This window comes from Brachionichthys hirsutus, chromosome 6 (assembly GCF_040956055.1).
Source record: "Brachionichthys hirsutus isolate HB-005 chromosome 6, CSIRO-AGI_Bhir_v1, whole genome shotgun sequence".
Taxonomy (NCBI): Eukaryota; Metazoa; Chordata; class Actinopteri; order Lophiiformes; family Brachionichthyidae; genus Brachionichthys; species Brachionichthys hirsutus.
The window spans coordinates 13479686-13497669 of record NC_090902.1 but is presented as its reverse complement, the minus strand read 5'-3'; the positions used below and the strand labels follow the sequence as shown (position 1 = coordinate 13497669).

The window sequence follows — 17984 nt, the reverse complement described above, 5'->3', positions numbered from 1 at the left end:
ATTACAGTTAATGAATTATTATTATTTTTTGTTTCATGGCGTTACAGATGGGAAGCATCTTGACTGCATGAGGCTTTTAAGTCTTGTTTTGTTTTCCTGATGCTGTTGACTTTTCATGCATTTGCAAAGTCTCCTTATTTTCTGTGAATTGGATGCAGGTTAACTGTGCATGCTGAGTGCCCAATGCATCTGGAGGATTTTCCCATGGACTTTCATTCCTGTCCACTAAAATTTGGCAGCTGTGAGTAACCCTGATGATGATGATAGCGCTTGAGGCATCTTTAACTAGAGTGCTATGTTCTTTTTTTCTTTCTTTTCCCCACTGGTTCTTGTTCAAGTGAACCGTCTAAGAACCATGTGAAGTTGAAATGCATGGCTTAGTTTGAATGAAATATGATGCAAATAAATTTATTCTAAACTATTGGGAAAATAAATCTAAACTCATCCATATATGTTCTACATTTAAATCCTTTCTTCATTAGTTTATTATAATGTTTTCCACATTTCAAGATGTTATTTTATTTTTTACTCTTTTCATATGTCCGAAAACAAGGGATTAAGTATCAAACCAGTAGGACAAGTTGAATCATGTCTGACATGAAATGGCTTCGCCCTAAATTATATGCCCCATTTTAATCCCGCTGAATCTGAGTTTAACATTTGACACAGTGGATTTCTCTATCCATTGAATTGTCTCCAAAAAAAGTACCGGTAGGCATCGGGAATACTGCTCTACACTTTCTGCAACAAGACCCAGTGTGTGACGACACATTTTGGGTGGACCCTCTTATATGCGGTGTTCCCCAAGGCTCTGTACTCAGCCCTGTACTATTCTGTCAATAAACACTACCATCCATCCATCCATTTTCTTGCCGCTTTTCCACTTTGCGGGTCTTGGATGTTGCCGGAGCCTATTACGGCTTATTCTTTGTCATCAAATGTCAAATCTGCAGCTAGAAATCTTGGGCTGAGATTTTATAGAGAAATATTTATTGAAAAACATATGACAAATATTTTTTCTTATTCAATGACATCAACCCTTTCCACTCTTGCCCTGATCTTGAGAAGGTCATCCATGCCTTTTATTTGGTCAATTTAGATTCCTTCAACTTATTGTGTTGACAGCAGAGCCCTCAGGCTGTCTCATGTCTTCATGAGTAAAAACAGCAGCGACTGCACTTTTAACAAACACCACAAAGAGAGGACATCACAACAGCCCTGTTTAAACATTTCTTCACTGATTTTTGACATGTATTTAAAAAAAATCTTGTAATTACTTTAAAAGCACTTTCTGATTTAACACCCAGCTATAACATCAACCTGCTGCTGCCCCGTGAGCCAGGGTACATCCTCAGATCCTCGGTCAGGATTCAGTTAGTTGCTTCAAGACAAAAGGTGAACGGGCATTTTCATTTCAAGCTCTTCAGCTCAGGACCTTCCTGCTTAAAGAATCAGGAACGCCCCTAAATCACAAAACACATTTCATTTCTATTATTATTATTATTATTATTATTAATGAGGATGAGAATAAAATGATGAGAATGAGGATAACGACAACAATAATAAGGATTATTATAATTTAAATATTGAGTAACATATACAGTATGTTTTGTTTTATCAAGCATTGCTAACAAATTAACTATCAAATTTCATTTTCAGTGTACGCTGTGCTTGAAAGAGGCAAAAGTCACTGAAGTTTTACAAATGTTATCTTCAGAGAATTTTTTCTCTTTCCAGTCTTCTTTTCTTGAGAAACTCAGCAGAAGTGGGCTTTTCATTTGGGTCACCGGAATTATTTCTCTACAAATCATCAATAGCTGCCCCAGATTTACGCCCTATGGGTTTTTCCTTTTGTCTTTTTTTTTCAGACGCCTACACAATCTCAGAAGTGACTTATGCTTGGACTAAGAATGCCTCTGAATCTGTGGTGGTTGAAGGAGAAAGCTCCCGCCTGAATCAGTATGACCTACTTGGGCAAACGGTCGGACAAGAAACCATCAAATCGAGTACAGGTAAGCTTCTGTTAAGGTGCAATAATGCATGTCTCGAGGGAATGCAATCCACCTTGTGGATCCTCTAGCTCCATTCTATTCATATTGTAATGACCCCTACAGCCTAGAAAATGAAATTATCAAGCAGTATATTATTAAACAAATGTTGCATTGAAATGGTTTTGCTAAAGAGAGCATCAAAATGTGATTGTGTAAATCGGCCCTTCAGTGACAAAATCAGTGTGAATACGTAATTTATCTGAAAACTGTGGCGACGATCTATAGCCTTGAACATTTTGATTTTGTCTAATGATTAACTTAAATATCTTTAATTATAATGATTTAGACTGTTTCAGTAATACTTTATGATTAGATTATCATAATCTGTCTTGCACAACATTTTAAGAATTCATTAATGTAGTACTATCATTAACATAATTAACGTATATCTGTCTAGGATGTCTCACAGCTGACTTAATGCAAAAATAATATATTCATAATTGCAATTTTAGGTTACTTTCAGGGAAGGTTTAAATAAAAAGTTAATATCTAGCTTTATTTTTTCTCGCATTGCTGTTCATCTACATTACTGATCAATGAGATGAATAAAAAAAAATCTTATTTGGATTTATATTTTTTCCTATGACACCTAAAGAGACAAAAAATACCTGATTGGAGCAGTCCTGAAGATGAGTGATGGAAGCAGTTTATATTATCAATGTCTTGCAAATTTAATTCATACATATTATTTAAGGGCCAGAAACAAGATGAAGCCATGAAAGGCTTCATTCAATGCTTTGCTGTGGCAGCGCACAGTTTCTAGCATTTTAATTAGCTAACTTAGTAGCAATTATAATAATAGCATAAGACGGCGTTTTGCTGAAATGGCTGCGTTGTGTTCCTGCAGCATTTGTTTCATTCATAATTCATGAGTTAGATTTTCATGCTTTATGATTTTCATGGATGATTCTATGATAGTTATGTGCCATCACCATAACGTGTTATCACTGCTTCACTTTCACAATCAAAACTGGAGTTACTTTGCTGAGTAGAGTCAACGCTAAAGTTGTCCAATTCCTTTGCTATTAACCCTGTTTGGCTTGACAAAGCCAATAGAAACATTTAATCTGGCTTCTTCTTTATTTCGGAAAGTCAACAAAACAAAGATTATTTGGCAGTCTTGCATCTTGAATTATCTGCTTCCTTCTGTATTTCGTTAATCTGCATTTAGCCAGGCAAAGAGACCCAAAAGCAGCACAGCAGTTGGGCTGTTGTTGAAAGGAACAGTCAAACAGTCAAAGTCAGTGCAATTACTTTGGATGGAATGAGTAGTAAACATCAGGAACACATCTGTCTGGACGGAGAAGCTGAGACACTAACAGAGGAGCTCCAGAACAGAACGATTGCTGCAGATCCATGTCTGATTTCGGGGTGCAAAGACTCAAGAATGTCTCTCAAAAGGGCTGTGATGCATGAAATTAAAAAGTATATGGTCAAAATACTGAAAGTGGTGTACATTGAAAATGTAGCATTTCATTCAAGTACACCTAGACTGCAGCTTTAAAACATGGACCTGCCCCAAAAGACACATCTTTCAAGAAGATGCAGAAGAGTGTCGAAAAGTACTTGAAACCTCTCGATTAGCTCGTGAAAAATTCTCATAATATATTTCAATTATTTCATGGGTCCCCTCTCTACAATTATAAATGTGACATTTTGACTAAATTGCCTAGAAGAGTAAACGTTAGAGCGAATTATTTATCTGTATGTTTGATCCATGGGATGAATTAACTGGAAACTTGTCCAGGGTGAACCCCGAGTCCCCGACACTGGATGGATGGATGGTAAACATTTTTTTGATTTTTTTAATCTCTTGTCAGCAATACATATACCTGCTGTTGACTGTATTTCCCATTTTTCATGTTTAATTAAGTTGGAACTGTCACGCAAAACAAATAAAAATGGACTGACTTGATACTACTCCTGTAAGGTTCCCTGCAGTGGCCAAACATCATAGCACACTGAAATACTTTGCACAGTGATAAAATATAAATATGAGGACCATTAAAATAATTCTTCAAATGGCAATTAAGTTAGAAAATGCCCTCCAGGGTGCACGGCTGAAACAAAGCAGGTGGAGGCTGTGTGGAGCGTCAGCATTCAGAATGAAGGTGAACGTAAAAGCGTTTAAAGAGGACGACAGGTTAGTGCAGTGAGATGTGATGTGTTGTTGGTAATCTGTCAGTCAATGCAGCGTAGGATGATACATGATAATGTCACGCTTTAAATCGGTAGCTGACTGCATGATACGAAGAGGAAGAAGGAGTATTCAATGTAAGATCAGAGCTGTAGGAGAAGGCCATGATGAGCCTCAAACCAGCTGAATAGAGACATTATTTAAAAACCAGAGACAGGCTGAGGATGCTTACAAAAATTATTTAATAAAAAAAAACATCCTGCAGACGAAGACATAGTCTGGAACAAGGCCACCATTCATGTCAATGAAGAAATGTGTTGCTGCAGCTGAGACGATCTGAAAGCATGAATCTTCCGTCTCACCGAGCGATCTAATTTTAGTGATACTCCTGAGCTGAGGGAAAACATAATGAAGGAAGCCTTTGATATACTGTTTTTCTCACGGGATGGTGATAGCGGTGAGCGGATTGTGAAATCATGTCGTAGGTGTGCTATAATTACATGCGATATTTGCACATTTAGTCCGTGTTGTCTTATTACCGTATTTACATAACAATACTGAAACCCTCCTCTGACTTTATTTAGATTGATGGACGTGTTTTTCTTCTACAAACATAGCTTTTTTCAGCTTGCAGGAACTTGAACTTTACTGTGGTAAATACTCAACAGAATAGTTCCACATTATTTACTGCAAATACAGGCACAATCTGAGTTACGGCCGAGATCGGGTCCGGCCACCTGGTTGTAAGTCAGAATAAATTGCATGTTTTTGGAGGCGGGAGGAAACCGGAGAACCCGGACAAAACCCGCACGGGCACGGGGCACATAGGCTGCAAACTCCATACAGACAGACACAGATTCGAACCCGGTACCGTCTTGCTGCGACCGTCAGACTCTTAGAATCAATGCAATGGAGATGATACAAATTATTTATTCTTTCTGTGCGGTCCGGTAACAAATGTCTCACGGGCCGGTACCGGTCGTAAGTACGGGTGGGCGTGAGTCCCGCAGGTCATAACTCGGACAGTACCTGTATTCATTTGTAAAACAGCAGACACGCTTTAAAGGTTAGTTTGGCCCAAATGGAACGGTCAGAATCTAAAAGGTTGAATCTGAAATGATGAACTGGAACAGTCCAGCAGGTGAGGAAGGGAATGAAGATGATCCAGAGTCACAGATGGCAGGTTGTTGGAGAAGGAATCAGAGTGGGCAGAGTGGCGGGATTTTCCAGCACAGCCAGCAGCCTGGCAGGCACTGGGAATTTGCAAAAGAACAATGTTAGAAAAGGCAAACATGAGGAGGAGAACAGCCACTGTAGAAAACGACCCAACTGCCAAAGTCTGAGTGGAGAGCTCATTTGTATGCAGCATATAGACGGCAGCCCCGATGTGCTACTTCTTCCTGGATGTGACTGTGTCTCTGTGGTAACTTGCTGTATTGCAGGAACGATCCCTCTAAGCAGGCCACTGTTAGACAGGGGTCGGTGAAACCGTTGCCATGGCCCGTTCACCTTCAAACAAGGTCAATGAATCTTTATAGTGCAAGTTTTTTTTAAGGATGGAGGATTTATCTTTATAAAACTTCCTTCAAGATGAAAAAAGCACTTTAAAAATCTCTGAGATCTCAAAACGCAAGGTCTGCAGGCCATGCATGAGCATCGGCGGGAGCGGGCCACGACCCAACGAGGGAAGCAGGACGAGAGAAAACCAGCTAGCAAGAAAATCTCTGGGGCCCGTCTTTGCATTCAGTGTTTAGTTATATTATACCTTGGGAGGAGGTCGCCACGTGCATGGACACACATAGCAAGCAGGGGAGAAAAGCTCATAATGAAAAGAGGATGGTACATCAGGACAAGGAAAGGAGGATGGTGCTTCAGGATAAGGAAAGGAGGATGGTGCTTCAGGATAAGGAAAGGAGGATGGTGCTTCAGGATAAGGAAAGGAGGATGGTGCTTCAGGATAAGGAAAGGAGGATGGTGCTTCAGGATAAGGAAAGCAGGATGGTGCTTCAGGATAAGGAAAGCAGGATGGTGCTTCAGGATAAGGAAAGGAGGATGGTGCTTCAGGATAAGGAAAGGAGGATGGTGCTTCAGGATAAGGAAAGGAGGATGGTGCTTCAGGATAAGGAAAGCAGGATGGTGCTTCAGGATAAGGAAAGCAGGATGGTGCTTCAGGATAAGGAAAGGAGGATGGTGCTTCAGGATAAGGAAAGGAGGATGGTGCTTCAGGATAATGAAAGGAGGATGGTGCTTCAGGATAAGGAAAGGAGGATGGTGCTTCAGGATAAGGAAATGAGGATGGTGCTTCAGGATAAGGAAAAGAAGATGGTGCTTCAGGATAATGAAAGGAGGATGGTGCTTCAGGATAATGAAATGAGGATGGTGCTTCAGGATAAGGAAAGGAGGATGGTGCTTCAGGATAATGAAATGAGGATGGTGCTTCAGAGCAGGATCCTGGCAGCATGGAGCTGTGGTGGAGATGTGAACATGGAACATCAGTACAGAACACAAAGTATCCGCTACAGATGGTTATTGTGAAATAGATTGATAAGCTTGTTCCTGGACCAGGACTTTGACCTCAGGGTCAGTGCCTCCACAGTTTGACTGTGAAGTTAAGGCAGGAGCGGATTATTCGTCTTTCCCTCCTTGAGCACCGGCAGTCAGTCCTCTTTTTTCTTTTTTTACTCTCAGAGCTCCCTCTGCTCAGGTCTTGAGCTATTTCTGGATCGCTTGAGTGTTTGAGCATCAATATCTCGAGCTGTTGTCTTGCTTCGCTAGCAACTAACCGAAAAGATGTGTGATGTGTATCCCTGCAGCATTAATAAGATGAGTATCCTGATAAATAAGTAATTAAAGCGGTTTAGAATTTACTGTTATATTATCTCTGAAGTCGAATGCAAGCAATGTAAACAAAGAACAGGGTTTTTCCCCATTCCTCAAATAGATGCAGAAAATGCATTGAGCACAGAAAAACAGACTTATTAACCGTAACCCTGCAGCAAATGCTCAATTGCTATACGTATAAGTATCCATTGCCGGTATGGAGAATGTCCCCGGTGACTGCGCTCCACTGTCAAGGGAATCCCCGCCTCCATTGCATTGAGTAAGACTTCTCAGCATCTATCTGGGTTAAGGCGAGTAGGATGCCTCTGTAGAGGAAGAATGCCTGCCAGTGTTGGCTTCTCTTGTTTAACGAGTCACTCTACATCATCTGATTGGCTGGCTTGAAATTAATCATTCATTGCTTGTGTGTCAGTGTTTGGTGTAGCGTACTTGCAAACTGGGTCATTTGGCACGAGCGATTGTGCTCTCGGGCTTCACAGAACGGACGTCTTGCAGAAGCCTCTGAGCACGCCAACACGCCGTTGCAAAAAACAAAGTCCGCTCTTCAGCCACGCGTTCGTTTGCTACGCGGTCGTGTTGCGAAGAATACTTTCACCGCTGTGCACGGATCGCAGTCCTGGTGGGCGTGTCTCAGTGTTACACATTAAAGCAGCTCGATTTACTTTGCAGGACTAGAAATAGACAAAGAGTTCCTGATTGCATTCTTGTAGACGTGTCTCCGTAATGGTTGCTGTCGTTTTGGTAGATTGCTGCGTCTTTACAGTAAAATGAATTTGAATCCACGGAACATATTCCTTCTTTTTTTACTGCCAATTAGAGAATGATGTTGTAATACTTAAGAACTGCGATTTACAGTTAACTTTGTGTTCCTATGCTGCATTTATGTATTTCTCCCAAAATGCATTGCAGTTTACCCCATTTCACTATACTGACATTAGAGTAGAACGCTGTCAGCAGCAGCAAACAGCTGGCGAGTCGTTTTCCCACCTCAGTAGGGAAATGTCCACCTCAAAACGGGTTTGGAATTGCTGTTGGGTTCTGTCACGACGAGTGGCCTCTTCAAGCATGCAGGCCTGCTCCAATATAAAATATTGATTATAGCCACGTCAAAGACAATGAAATGGTTGTGGCTGGAAGTCAGCTTGTTTGCACTCACCTGGTTTGTTGTTGTTGTTGTTGTTGTTTAAAAAAGACCAGGACATCCCTTTTGCTGTATGAAGGTCTCCTCTAACGCTGTAACACATTACATTGTCATAATAAATCTCTGAACAGCGTTGTGAGGACCACGTGAGAGGCGAACCATCCAGGACGGGCTTCGAGTCGGTTGCTATGGAGTTTAGGCTCGAGCTGTGGCTCTGGGAGGAAGCAGAGTGGTTTGTCCTGCGACTACAAGGTTCTAATCTCCCCCTCCTCTTAGCCACATGTCAGGTAGTCCTTTCTTAAGACTCTGAACCTGTAAGAGCCCCCGATGGTGACTGCTGGGTGTCTTGCTGTCTCCGTGCAGAGCTATTGGTAAATGAGCAGAGCACCGTTGGTTTCAAAACTAGAGGGAATGTCCCTGCAAAAGAGTCCGTCTGCAGCCTAATAGTAATCCCATCGCGGTTACTTCACTTGGCGTGGATATGACTAAACATAAGGAGCCTCCATCTGCAGAGCCTGTTGTGTGTTGTGTGAAAGTTGGCGCCCTCTGGTGGATGACTGGCGGGCATGTTTGGTTGTGAGTGAGATTCTCCTGTGGGGTCAGCAGGAGCCTTTTTCTCCTATATGCGGAAACCACGACGTGATTATCGTCTCCCTGTTATAATTACTGTCGTCCATCTCTGTGAAGTGATCTCTGCCTCCTCTGGAGAGAACGCGTGCTTTCCTTGCTTCCTTGCATCCTCCTCCCTCTTCCACCACGTCGGCACCGGGATGGCATGTAAATTAAACTAGAGAAGATACGGTGCTCCATGGGCTACTAACATTCAATTCCTTTACATTCCAGTGCTCGAGTGAGAGTGTGAGTTCATGCAGGTGTGTGTTTGTGTGTTTGTTTAAAGACGGAGCATTAGACATGACATTACTGCTGGGAATGCTGGCGGTACAACAACAACAACAAAAAAGAAGGAATACAGAATATTTTGGGATTACTGTAGTCCTTGAAATTGACCACCACCCCCCCCCCCCCCTCCTTTCCACTGCTGAAAAGGACTTTCCTCTTGCCAAGTGGCAGCATGTATCAAAGCCTTCATTTCAGAGACGCAGCAAATGAGCTATGTTTCTCTGTTCTGTTGCCATGGGCAACACATCTTTTCCTTCTAATCTTGGCCTCTCTTTGAGATATCGTGCATTTGGAAGGCCTGTTTGCTCCCGCATGCATCGGCACTGTTTCACAGCCTTGTCACCATTAGGCTTTAGTCGGTGGCTAGGAAATCACGCTGCCTACATTCTACGGATGGATTATTTAATCAAATATGTCTGTTATCTGACTGTCTGATCTACGTGTGACAGCGTTTGCATCTTTAAACTGCATTCTCTGCAGGCGTTGCATAAAGATATAATCTACTGATGTAAATTGCATGCGAGTGAGGCCCACAGGAAGGTGTGGGGTTGCACTCGCATTGTTAGAATTCACTGGGAGAGAGAAATCATCTCTCATAGATGACACTCAACTCCTCTGCTCTGGCAATGGACTAAAGGAGACAGCAATGGCAGCTTTAAATTTCATTTCTAGCTATTTATTGTTATCAAATGTATACAAATGGCATAAATCAAATCATTTTAGCATTTAGTAACTTCTTAAAGTAGGGTGGAATTTTGTTTAATAATCATAAAGGTGTTTTTAATTAATTTTAGGAACAGAACAGCTTTATCTGTTATTTTTATTTCAAGCATCTCATTATGGCTAAATACCATTTGCAGTAGCAGTGAAGCAGTAAATATTTCTACATTTGTTTGTGCATGTTACTTTTATTTATTTATTATTGAAGTAAAAGTATTTTCTTCACATTCTTTATAATTTAGGATTATGGTAAAAGGTAATCGGCCCTGTTGAAGTTGATGAAAATAAAACGCAGAAGTCCTTGTTTTTCTTTCCTAAAAGCCTCTTCAAACATCAGAAACCTTCATGCACAGCAAATTTAAGTCACCTAATATTTTCCATTTGCTGCAGGTGGGCCATTTCGTCCACAAAGTATATTAATACTTTAATTAGGCGTATTATGCAACCAAGTTGTGAAATGGTAGCAGGAGTAGCTGCAGTGTTTTAAAGGGACCCTTGTCTCTGCAGGTGAATACACAGTGATGACAGCTCATTTCCATCTGAAGAGGAAGATTGGCTACTTTGTGATCCAGACCTACTTACCGTGCATCATGACGGTTATTCTTTCCCAAGTGTCTTTCTGGCTGAACAGAGAATCGGTGCCGGCCAGGACTGTGTTCGGTAAGTGTATCCTAAGAACATTGCAATGACTGTAATGCAAGTTATGTTGGATTTCACACACACTGTATGATCGAGTGGACAAAAACAAAATCACTCTACGCATGTTAGAATAGCCTTGGTCTGCACGGGGCATCGAGCGCAACGCAGGGCTGAATGTTGATGACAAATTGTGTTTACAGCAGAAAACAGGATAGAGAAGAGGAGACGATTCTTAGAGCCCTGAGTGGATTTCTTTTTTATCCAGTTCGATAAGCTGCAGCACTATTGGATTTGTTTTTAGACCAGTGAGACTAAGTAACAGTGACCTCAGACTGTTTCACTTGAAGGAAAGAAAAGAGGTGCAGACAAAAAAAAGAAAAGAGAATAAAGAATTTGGTCAAACATATCGAATCAGGTACGGCGTTACTGAAGGTCAGTGGCTATTTGGTTAAATAAACACCCAACAGGAACCTTAAATGTACAATTGAATGACGAACGTTTCTGTGGTGAGCGACTTCGGAAGAAAGAGAGTGGTAAGATAGACACAAAGAAAAATCTGTGACTGTTTCTGCCACTGGGGGGCTCTTTCAGTTAAAACAATGGAAACTAGAAAAGCACTCAGAGAGCAGACCTCCGCCGAGCAGCTCATTCCCCTCCTAATTGGATTTACACCATCCAAATGTTGATCTGGATCATCATCAAAAGGTTCTAAATTGTTCTTGTTATCTTTAAAAACCAACCATGAAAAGTAAAATTGAATCAGAGTTTATGTGTTGTTTTTTTTTTACTGTTTTTTAATCCATAAATGGAGTTTTAATGTTAAAATGTAATGTTTTTTCCTAACGTAATTCTGCATCCAATCCAGGTGAAATTGAGTGGTGAGATAGAGCCCCCCACCCTACATGACTGTATCAAATTCGATGAACATCGGTCAATAATCTACTGAGATATTGAGGAACAAATTTTGAAACTCCATTGACTGCAATGTTACCGAAAATTTCCAACTAATCCATAATCCAGGATCTCTTCTGGATAATCACCAAAATTTAGTCACATTCCCAACAATTCCTGAAGATTTCATCAAGATCCGTCCAGAGCTTTTTGAGTTATCGTGCTAACAGATGGACAGACAGAAAAACACAATGAGGTCAGGAAAGAAATATTAAATTGTAACATTGAAAACTCCATTAAGGATTCAAAAATCTGTTAAAAAATATAGAGAGGTCTGCGCTCTCTGAGTGCGTTTCTAATTTTATTATGTCTTTTCTCAAAGCTGTGGAGCCAAACTAGGAATGACTGGAGAAATCAGCATTCATTGTAATCTTGATGGATGTTCTGAGCACCTCGAGGTGAAATGGGGGCCCTGAATTAGAGAAATCCTCGATCCGCCCACTTGTCCCATAACATTTATGGCAATTTATCTCCCCATCTTTGCTTCTGTGTGCTCCTGCTGACAAACCAGTCCACAAAGTGACGGGGTGAAAACAGCCTCCCAGACAGAGGTAACAAAATAAGACATCATTGGTCACTCTAAAATTGATCGTAGTGTGTGAGTGTGTGTGCGTGACTGGTTGTCTGTCTATGTGTGGCCCCACGATGCACTGGCGACACGTCCGGGGTGTACCCTGCCTCTCGCCTGTAGTCAGCATGGGATAGGCTTCTGCAACTCCCGTCACCCGCATGGCAGATAAAGCGGCTGCAGACGAGACGATTGTCTCATCACCTACAAGAAAATGGATGGATGGACGTAGTACCGTAGCAAAGGATGCTGGGAGTTAATGCCTTCATTTTCAAACCATTCCAATTTGTCTTTGATTCAGAACTTGAATAACCAAACTCGTATCCTTATCTTTTTGTGTATTTGAAGGTGTAACCACCGTACTAACTATGACCACGCTGAGCATAAGTGCGAGGAACTCCCTCCCCAAGGTGGCTTACGCCACCGCCATGGACTGGTTCATCGCCGTCTGCTACGCCTTCGTCTTCTCTGCTCTGATCGAGTTTGCCACCGTCAATTACTTCACAAAGCGCGGCTGGGCTTGGGATGGAAAGAGCATTGTGATCGACAAGGTAAGGATGAGAGAAACCTGCCGCTCTGACAAGGTGCTGATCGTTACAGCTAACGGCACGACGCAAAAGACGTTTGGGCATTGAGTGGAATAATAAAATGTTAATAATAACACAATGGTATGATTAGCAAATCTACCTGTGAGGGGAATACAGTGCAGAAACAAGATACGACACGTTCATTCTGAATCTGTTGCTGTTGGTATCAGTAGAGTTCGGACAGGCTGCATTTTCCAAATGCAGCCTGAGCGTTTAAAAGGTCTGTCCAGATTCTATAAAGCTCTTACTATTATGGTCTGTAGATGCTGAAATCTTCAAAGTCCATCGATTTACTCAGAGACAATCTTTGCTCCTTCATATCTGCTATCTTTGCTGGTTGAACGGCCGGTGCTTCATGCCTCCTCGTGATACTGCCGCCTGTTAACAGTGAACCTCGTTCCATGTGGAATGCACTAATCATGTGTTTTTGAGCATCCCGGTCTCTTGTCGCTCCTGTCCCGGCTTTATTGAGCTGTGTTGTGAGTAAAAAAAACACAATTCAGAATAAGCAGAATTTGCAAACATCAATGTCTCATATTTCGTGTTTGCAATGGTTTAAATGAAGTTAAAGTTAAGACGTAAGGAAATGACATTCTTATCTCTTGTTTTGTTAATGTCTTACAGAGCGCTCAAATTTTTTTTTTTAATAATCTTTCCCCCGGGTCCCCAGTGCCACAGAAATTCGGAGAAAAATATAACTTAAGAATATAAATAAAATGTCTATCCCATCATTCATGACAACCATCTTCCCTCGATTGAAATGAGCTAACACAGGGCCGTCAACAGACTTGTTGGGGCCCGGGGGCAAGCAGGAAACCATATGGGCCCCTGTCGACGGGCCTGAGCTAACATGATCCTTATCCTGACTGGAGTCCTGCAGGTTTCTGTCTCCAGAACAGCTACATTGACTCCGGTTTGTCATCGCTGCCATGACTATACATCTGAACTTAATGGAAGGCCTTCCATTAAACCCATTTTTTAACTTGAGGATGAAGGTGAAGAGATTTATTGTTAACTGTGCATTATCACAATCCTTGTGGTCTTTCAACAGAAAAAAGAGCGGTCGTCTGTCATGAAGAAGAACAACGCCTACGCTGTTGCAGTGGCCAACTACGCACCAAATATCACCAAGGATTCCGCCGCAATTCCTACTATTGCCAAAGGGGGCGCGTCTGATCCCAACAAGACCAAAGGGGATGGCAAAGCTCCAGACAGCAAGAAGACTTTCAACAGCGTCAGCAAAATTGACAGGATGTCACGGGTTTTGTTTCCAGTTCTCTTTGGCAGCTTCAACCTGGTCTACTGGGCAACCTACTTAAACAGAGAACCCATTATAAAGGATATGGTCCCCTCTTATTAGAGGCCACTTCACTGCAGTCTGGTTTGGGGACTACAATGAACCAAATACCTCCAGCGACTGTGTACACATACCTTTGCAGAGTGAAGTCCTGGATTGCAGCGTGATCCTCTATCTCCGCCTGTTTTCTACAGCGTCTGCAGCACTTTTGAAAAGCCTGGCTTTTGTAAATGTGTATGTATATTTATATTCATGGTTTCATGGTGACATTTTGTGTGATTTAGTTCGATAGAGTGCATATTTCCTTGAAAGTATGTTTCCAGTTACAGTGTGTGGCCACTGTACATAAAAAAAAGAGTAAACACATTAACATTACCACCAACGTTTTATTTACAATTACTTCTACGTGTTACATTTTTACTAGTAATGCCCACTCTTGATATTACAATCTATCATTTTGGTTGCGTGAAAGGGATTGATTATATCATATTTCTAACTTTCTTTACAAGTGGCCTGACTCTTCTTTTTTTTTGTCCAAGACAATGCAAAAACATGTTTGTATAATATTGTTACAGTGTAAAGGTTTTTAGTTTTTTTTAATCCGAGACTGCGGTTACGACCTCCGGAATGATTCACTCCAAGATAAAAAGGTTCAGAGAGAGCAACAAAAGGAAGGCTTGTGCCATCTGTAATTACAGGAAAGTACGGAAGCTCAGAGAGAACACCAGAGTGAGGAGGAAAGTGACAAACGTGAGAAAAGGGCTAACATCAACACAATTATGAAAGATGCACACGTTATATTTGAGCTGTAAAAAGCTGAAACACAAGCACCAACGTGAAGCTATTGTTTTAATTCACATTGGAAAAAGCTCACATTCAGTCATAGAAGTATCAGGATTAAAGTTTTGACAGTTCGACAAAAAATAAATAAAGAAATGTTGGAAAATGCATTTAGTAATTTGAGATATCAGGTTGACTGAGAAGATCACGTAAATGCCCGAGGCTGACATTCCAACAGCGGCAGCATTCCCAATGGACGCAGGCAGATACTGGGCTGGAGGTGTGCTTTTAAATGTAGGACCAGGTTCAGCATTTATGCCCCTTTTAGTTCTGTTTTTGTCTCCAGAAACGACAGAGGATAATCTTTACATTTGACTTTGACATGTTGTTCCCCAGCTGCTGACAAATGGGTGCAAATAAGTTATGAGATGACAAATGAGAAGAGAATGTTGCTTATACATCCACGTTAACGCTCAGACGTGATTTCATACGCTGATTATTACTCTGGAGGGCATTAAGGATTCGTACCGGAGACGAGAGCCTTGTGGCTGCTGTAATCAGCGTCTGCCAAAACAATTCTCTGTGATTTTTCCACATCCAGCGCTTGTTTTGTGCGCACAGTTCATAATCACTAAAAGCAATTTGGAAATAATTACAGGTCTTAAATGGACGGGAAACAAATGCAGTTTGATTCTGTCGTTCATGATGGCTGCAATCTCCTGTCAGAAAGTATTTTCATTAAAGTAAAGCACGGATATAATTCTTACACATCTGTTTGTTGTTTGTCTACAAATGCACAAACCAAGTCAATCACGCTCATCACTGAAATCCAAAACAACAACAACAAGTTATCCTTTATAGCACTATTGTATGACCCTGTGTTGATGCAGTCTCAGCCACTGATGCATTGCAGAATGAAAATCATGCTCAGCCCCATGTATGCTACGCTAACGTGTTATCTTTGCATAAGGTAATACAATTTTGCTACACGTCAATAATTTATCCTAATTTTATTCATATTTCATTGTTGACTGAAATCTTGCATGAAGCTGAAATCTAGAATTGTATTTTATTTTGTTATTTTGTAAGATATATTATTATTATTATTATTTTAGGTCTTTTTCATTTCAGATTGGGATTTTTTCCAGATCTTAAACATTCCAGATAAAATGATTGTTCACAAGATGTTTGCTTGATTCGGTGCACAGTTTCTAATAAAACACATCATTTCAATTCTTCCTATCTAGTATGTGCCCTTTTTTTAAATCAGACATCTTTTTTCATGTGGAGTTGACTTCCAATTTCTCCCTGGAAGTAGAGAATCTACATCAGCCCAGATCAGATAAAGGGAGTGTGAGCGAGGCTGCTCAGCGTCCCCCGTCAGGAGGAGAGGATGCTGTCAAATGTTTCTAGGTTAGAAGGGACTATTATTACGAGTGAATGCAAAAAAGCCCTGGGGCACTTAGCTGTAATGCCTAGATCGCTGCAGTTCCATTTTGTGGACTCATCTTTCCACCTCTCAAATGGTGCGCCGCTCCTCTGAGACTCCGCTCCTCTGAGCTCCATCTCCTCAATCCACTGCTGACCGTGTTCATCCGCTCAGAGGCCAACGTCTGACAGAAATCAATACTGATGGATGAGACTTGTCCTCTATGGCAGAGCTGCGTGCATCCGTGACCGGAAATCTCCTTAATGAAAGGATCGTTATGATTACGGTACTTCAAAGTGTGTTGTTCCAGACTCAGACAGGAGCCATAGACTGTGTTTTCCAGAGGTTAGATAGAAGGACAAATTGTCTCTAGACTGTTGTCTTTTAATCGGTTTTGCGCAGTGATGACCAGAGGGGGACAGTTAGATAACCTTTCAACCATTACATGTAATCAATGGGGGTGAATACGTCACTGCTTTGACGACGCTACAATGTTTTTTTTTTATTCCCTTCATCTGACTCACTCATATTAGTGGAAAAAATACTAAATTGGTGTCATGTAGTGCGCCCACCGCACTTCAGTAGTTATTGTGTGATCCTTTAATTTTACGTATTTTGACATTAAAAAAAAAACACTTTTATGACATCTTCCATGTAATCTGACCTGGTGACTCAAACGTTATTATGACCGGACATTGAGGACCCGCCGCTCTTCACTGGATTCTAATGCTTCCTCTTTATATTGACTAATATTATCAGATACAATTGTAGCGGAACCAAGGGCATCGATATTTTTTAGAAAGCCTGAAGCACAGTTCACATTACAGATTTATTTTCATATGAGGGACCTCAAGAGTCCTCTGCAGAAGGTGCTCTGTCCAAACATGCTGAACATGGTGCCATCCACAGTCATCTCATTAGACCTGCCTCAGAGAATATGCTAATTCTGACATTTTTATTTTTTTGGGTGTGTTTTTTGCATTATCATCATCTTCTTTTTGTTCTTCTTCTTTCTCCTTCTGCTCATCCCATCAGGCGTCGCCACAGCAAATCAACTTTCTCCACTTCACCCTGTCCTTTGCATCGTCCTCCCCAACACCATCCACTCTCATGCCCTCCCTCACTACGTCCATGCATCTTCTCCTGGGTCAACCTCTATCCCTGTTCCCTGGCAGCTCCATCCTCAGCATCCTTACACCGATCATCCTCATCGTGTCGCAAACAACAGGGCGATTGATATGAGCATTTACGGTAATCCCACTCCTCTGTGACCAATGAGCTGACAGAACACCCACACATTGCTGTGACATCACAGAATGCAACTCACCTCATTGGGAGAACCGCTGTCACTCAATGTTGTTGGATTGCGTTGCAGTTCGTTCGCGTAATGGAACTTTGTGAAATCCACGCGAAAACATACGATTGATGGCAAACTTTTAGTTTAGCTAATTTATGTACGAAGGACTTTCAACGGAAACAAGCCCGCAAGGGCTTTTTTGAAATGCTCCTCTTAGACAGGATGTTTGACGTTATTTGTACTGTAATACATGCTACTGTGTGACTGTACTTGTACTCTAACATTCTATCTAATAAATATATTCATCATCTTCAACAAGTTATGGTTGTAATAAATTACCGATATATTAAAGCATGGGTGTCACCTCCGGCCCGCGGGCCAAATTTGGCCCGCAGTGTAATTATATTTGGCCCGCGAGGCAATATAAAATTAATATTAGAGCTGGCCCGCCGGTGCAGAACAGCAAATTCACCGCTAATACTACAAATCCCATAATGCCATTTATTTTATTTGACGTTATTTATTCACACTGTTGTTTTATATATATTGTGGCAACTTTATTTTTCTTTTGATGTGACCTTATACATTGTTTACCTATTTATTGTGCATTTTAATGTGCAAAAAACAAGTTTTTGCGGCGTGCACG

The 17984-nt window shown here is 41.3% G+C and overlaps 1 protein-coding gene across 1 annotated transcript in view; it reads left to right on the top strand.

Annotated features, from left to right (window-relative positions):
- LOC137895093 (gamma-aminobutyric acid receptor subunit alpha-2) overlaps window positions 1–13895 on the top strand; it is a 30278-nt gene extending 16383 nt beyond the window's left edge. Inside the window, exons 5-9 of the mRNA XM_068740579.1 lie at window positions 159–241; window positions 1869–2012; window positions 10298–10450; window positions 12297–12499; window positions 13587–13895. Coding sequence (XP_068596680.1) covers window positions 159–241; window positions 1869–2012; window positions 10298–10450; window positions 12297–12499; window positions 13587–13895 — 892 coding nt within the window. The remainder of the gene's footprint in view (window positions 1–158; window positions 242–1868; window positions 2013–10297; window positions 10451–12296; window positions 12500–13586) is intronic.
- The last annotated feature ends 4089 nt before the right edge of the window (window positions 13896–17984 follow it).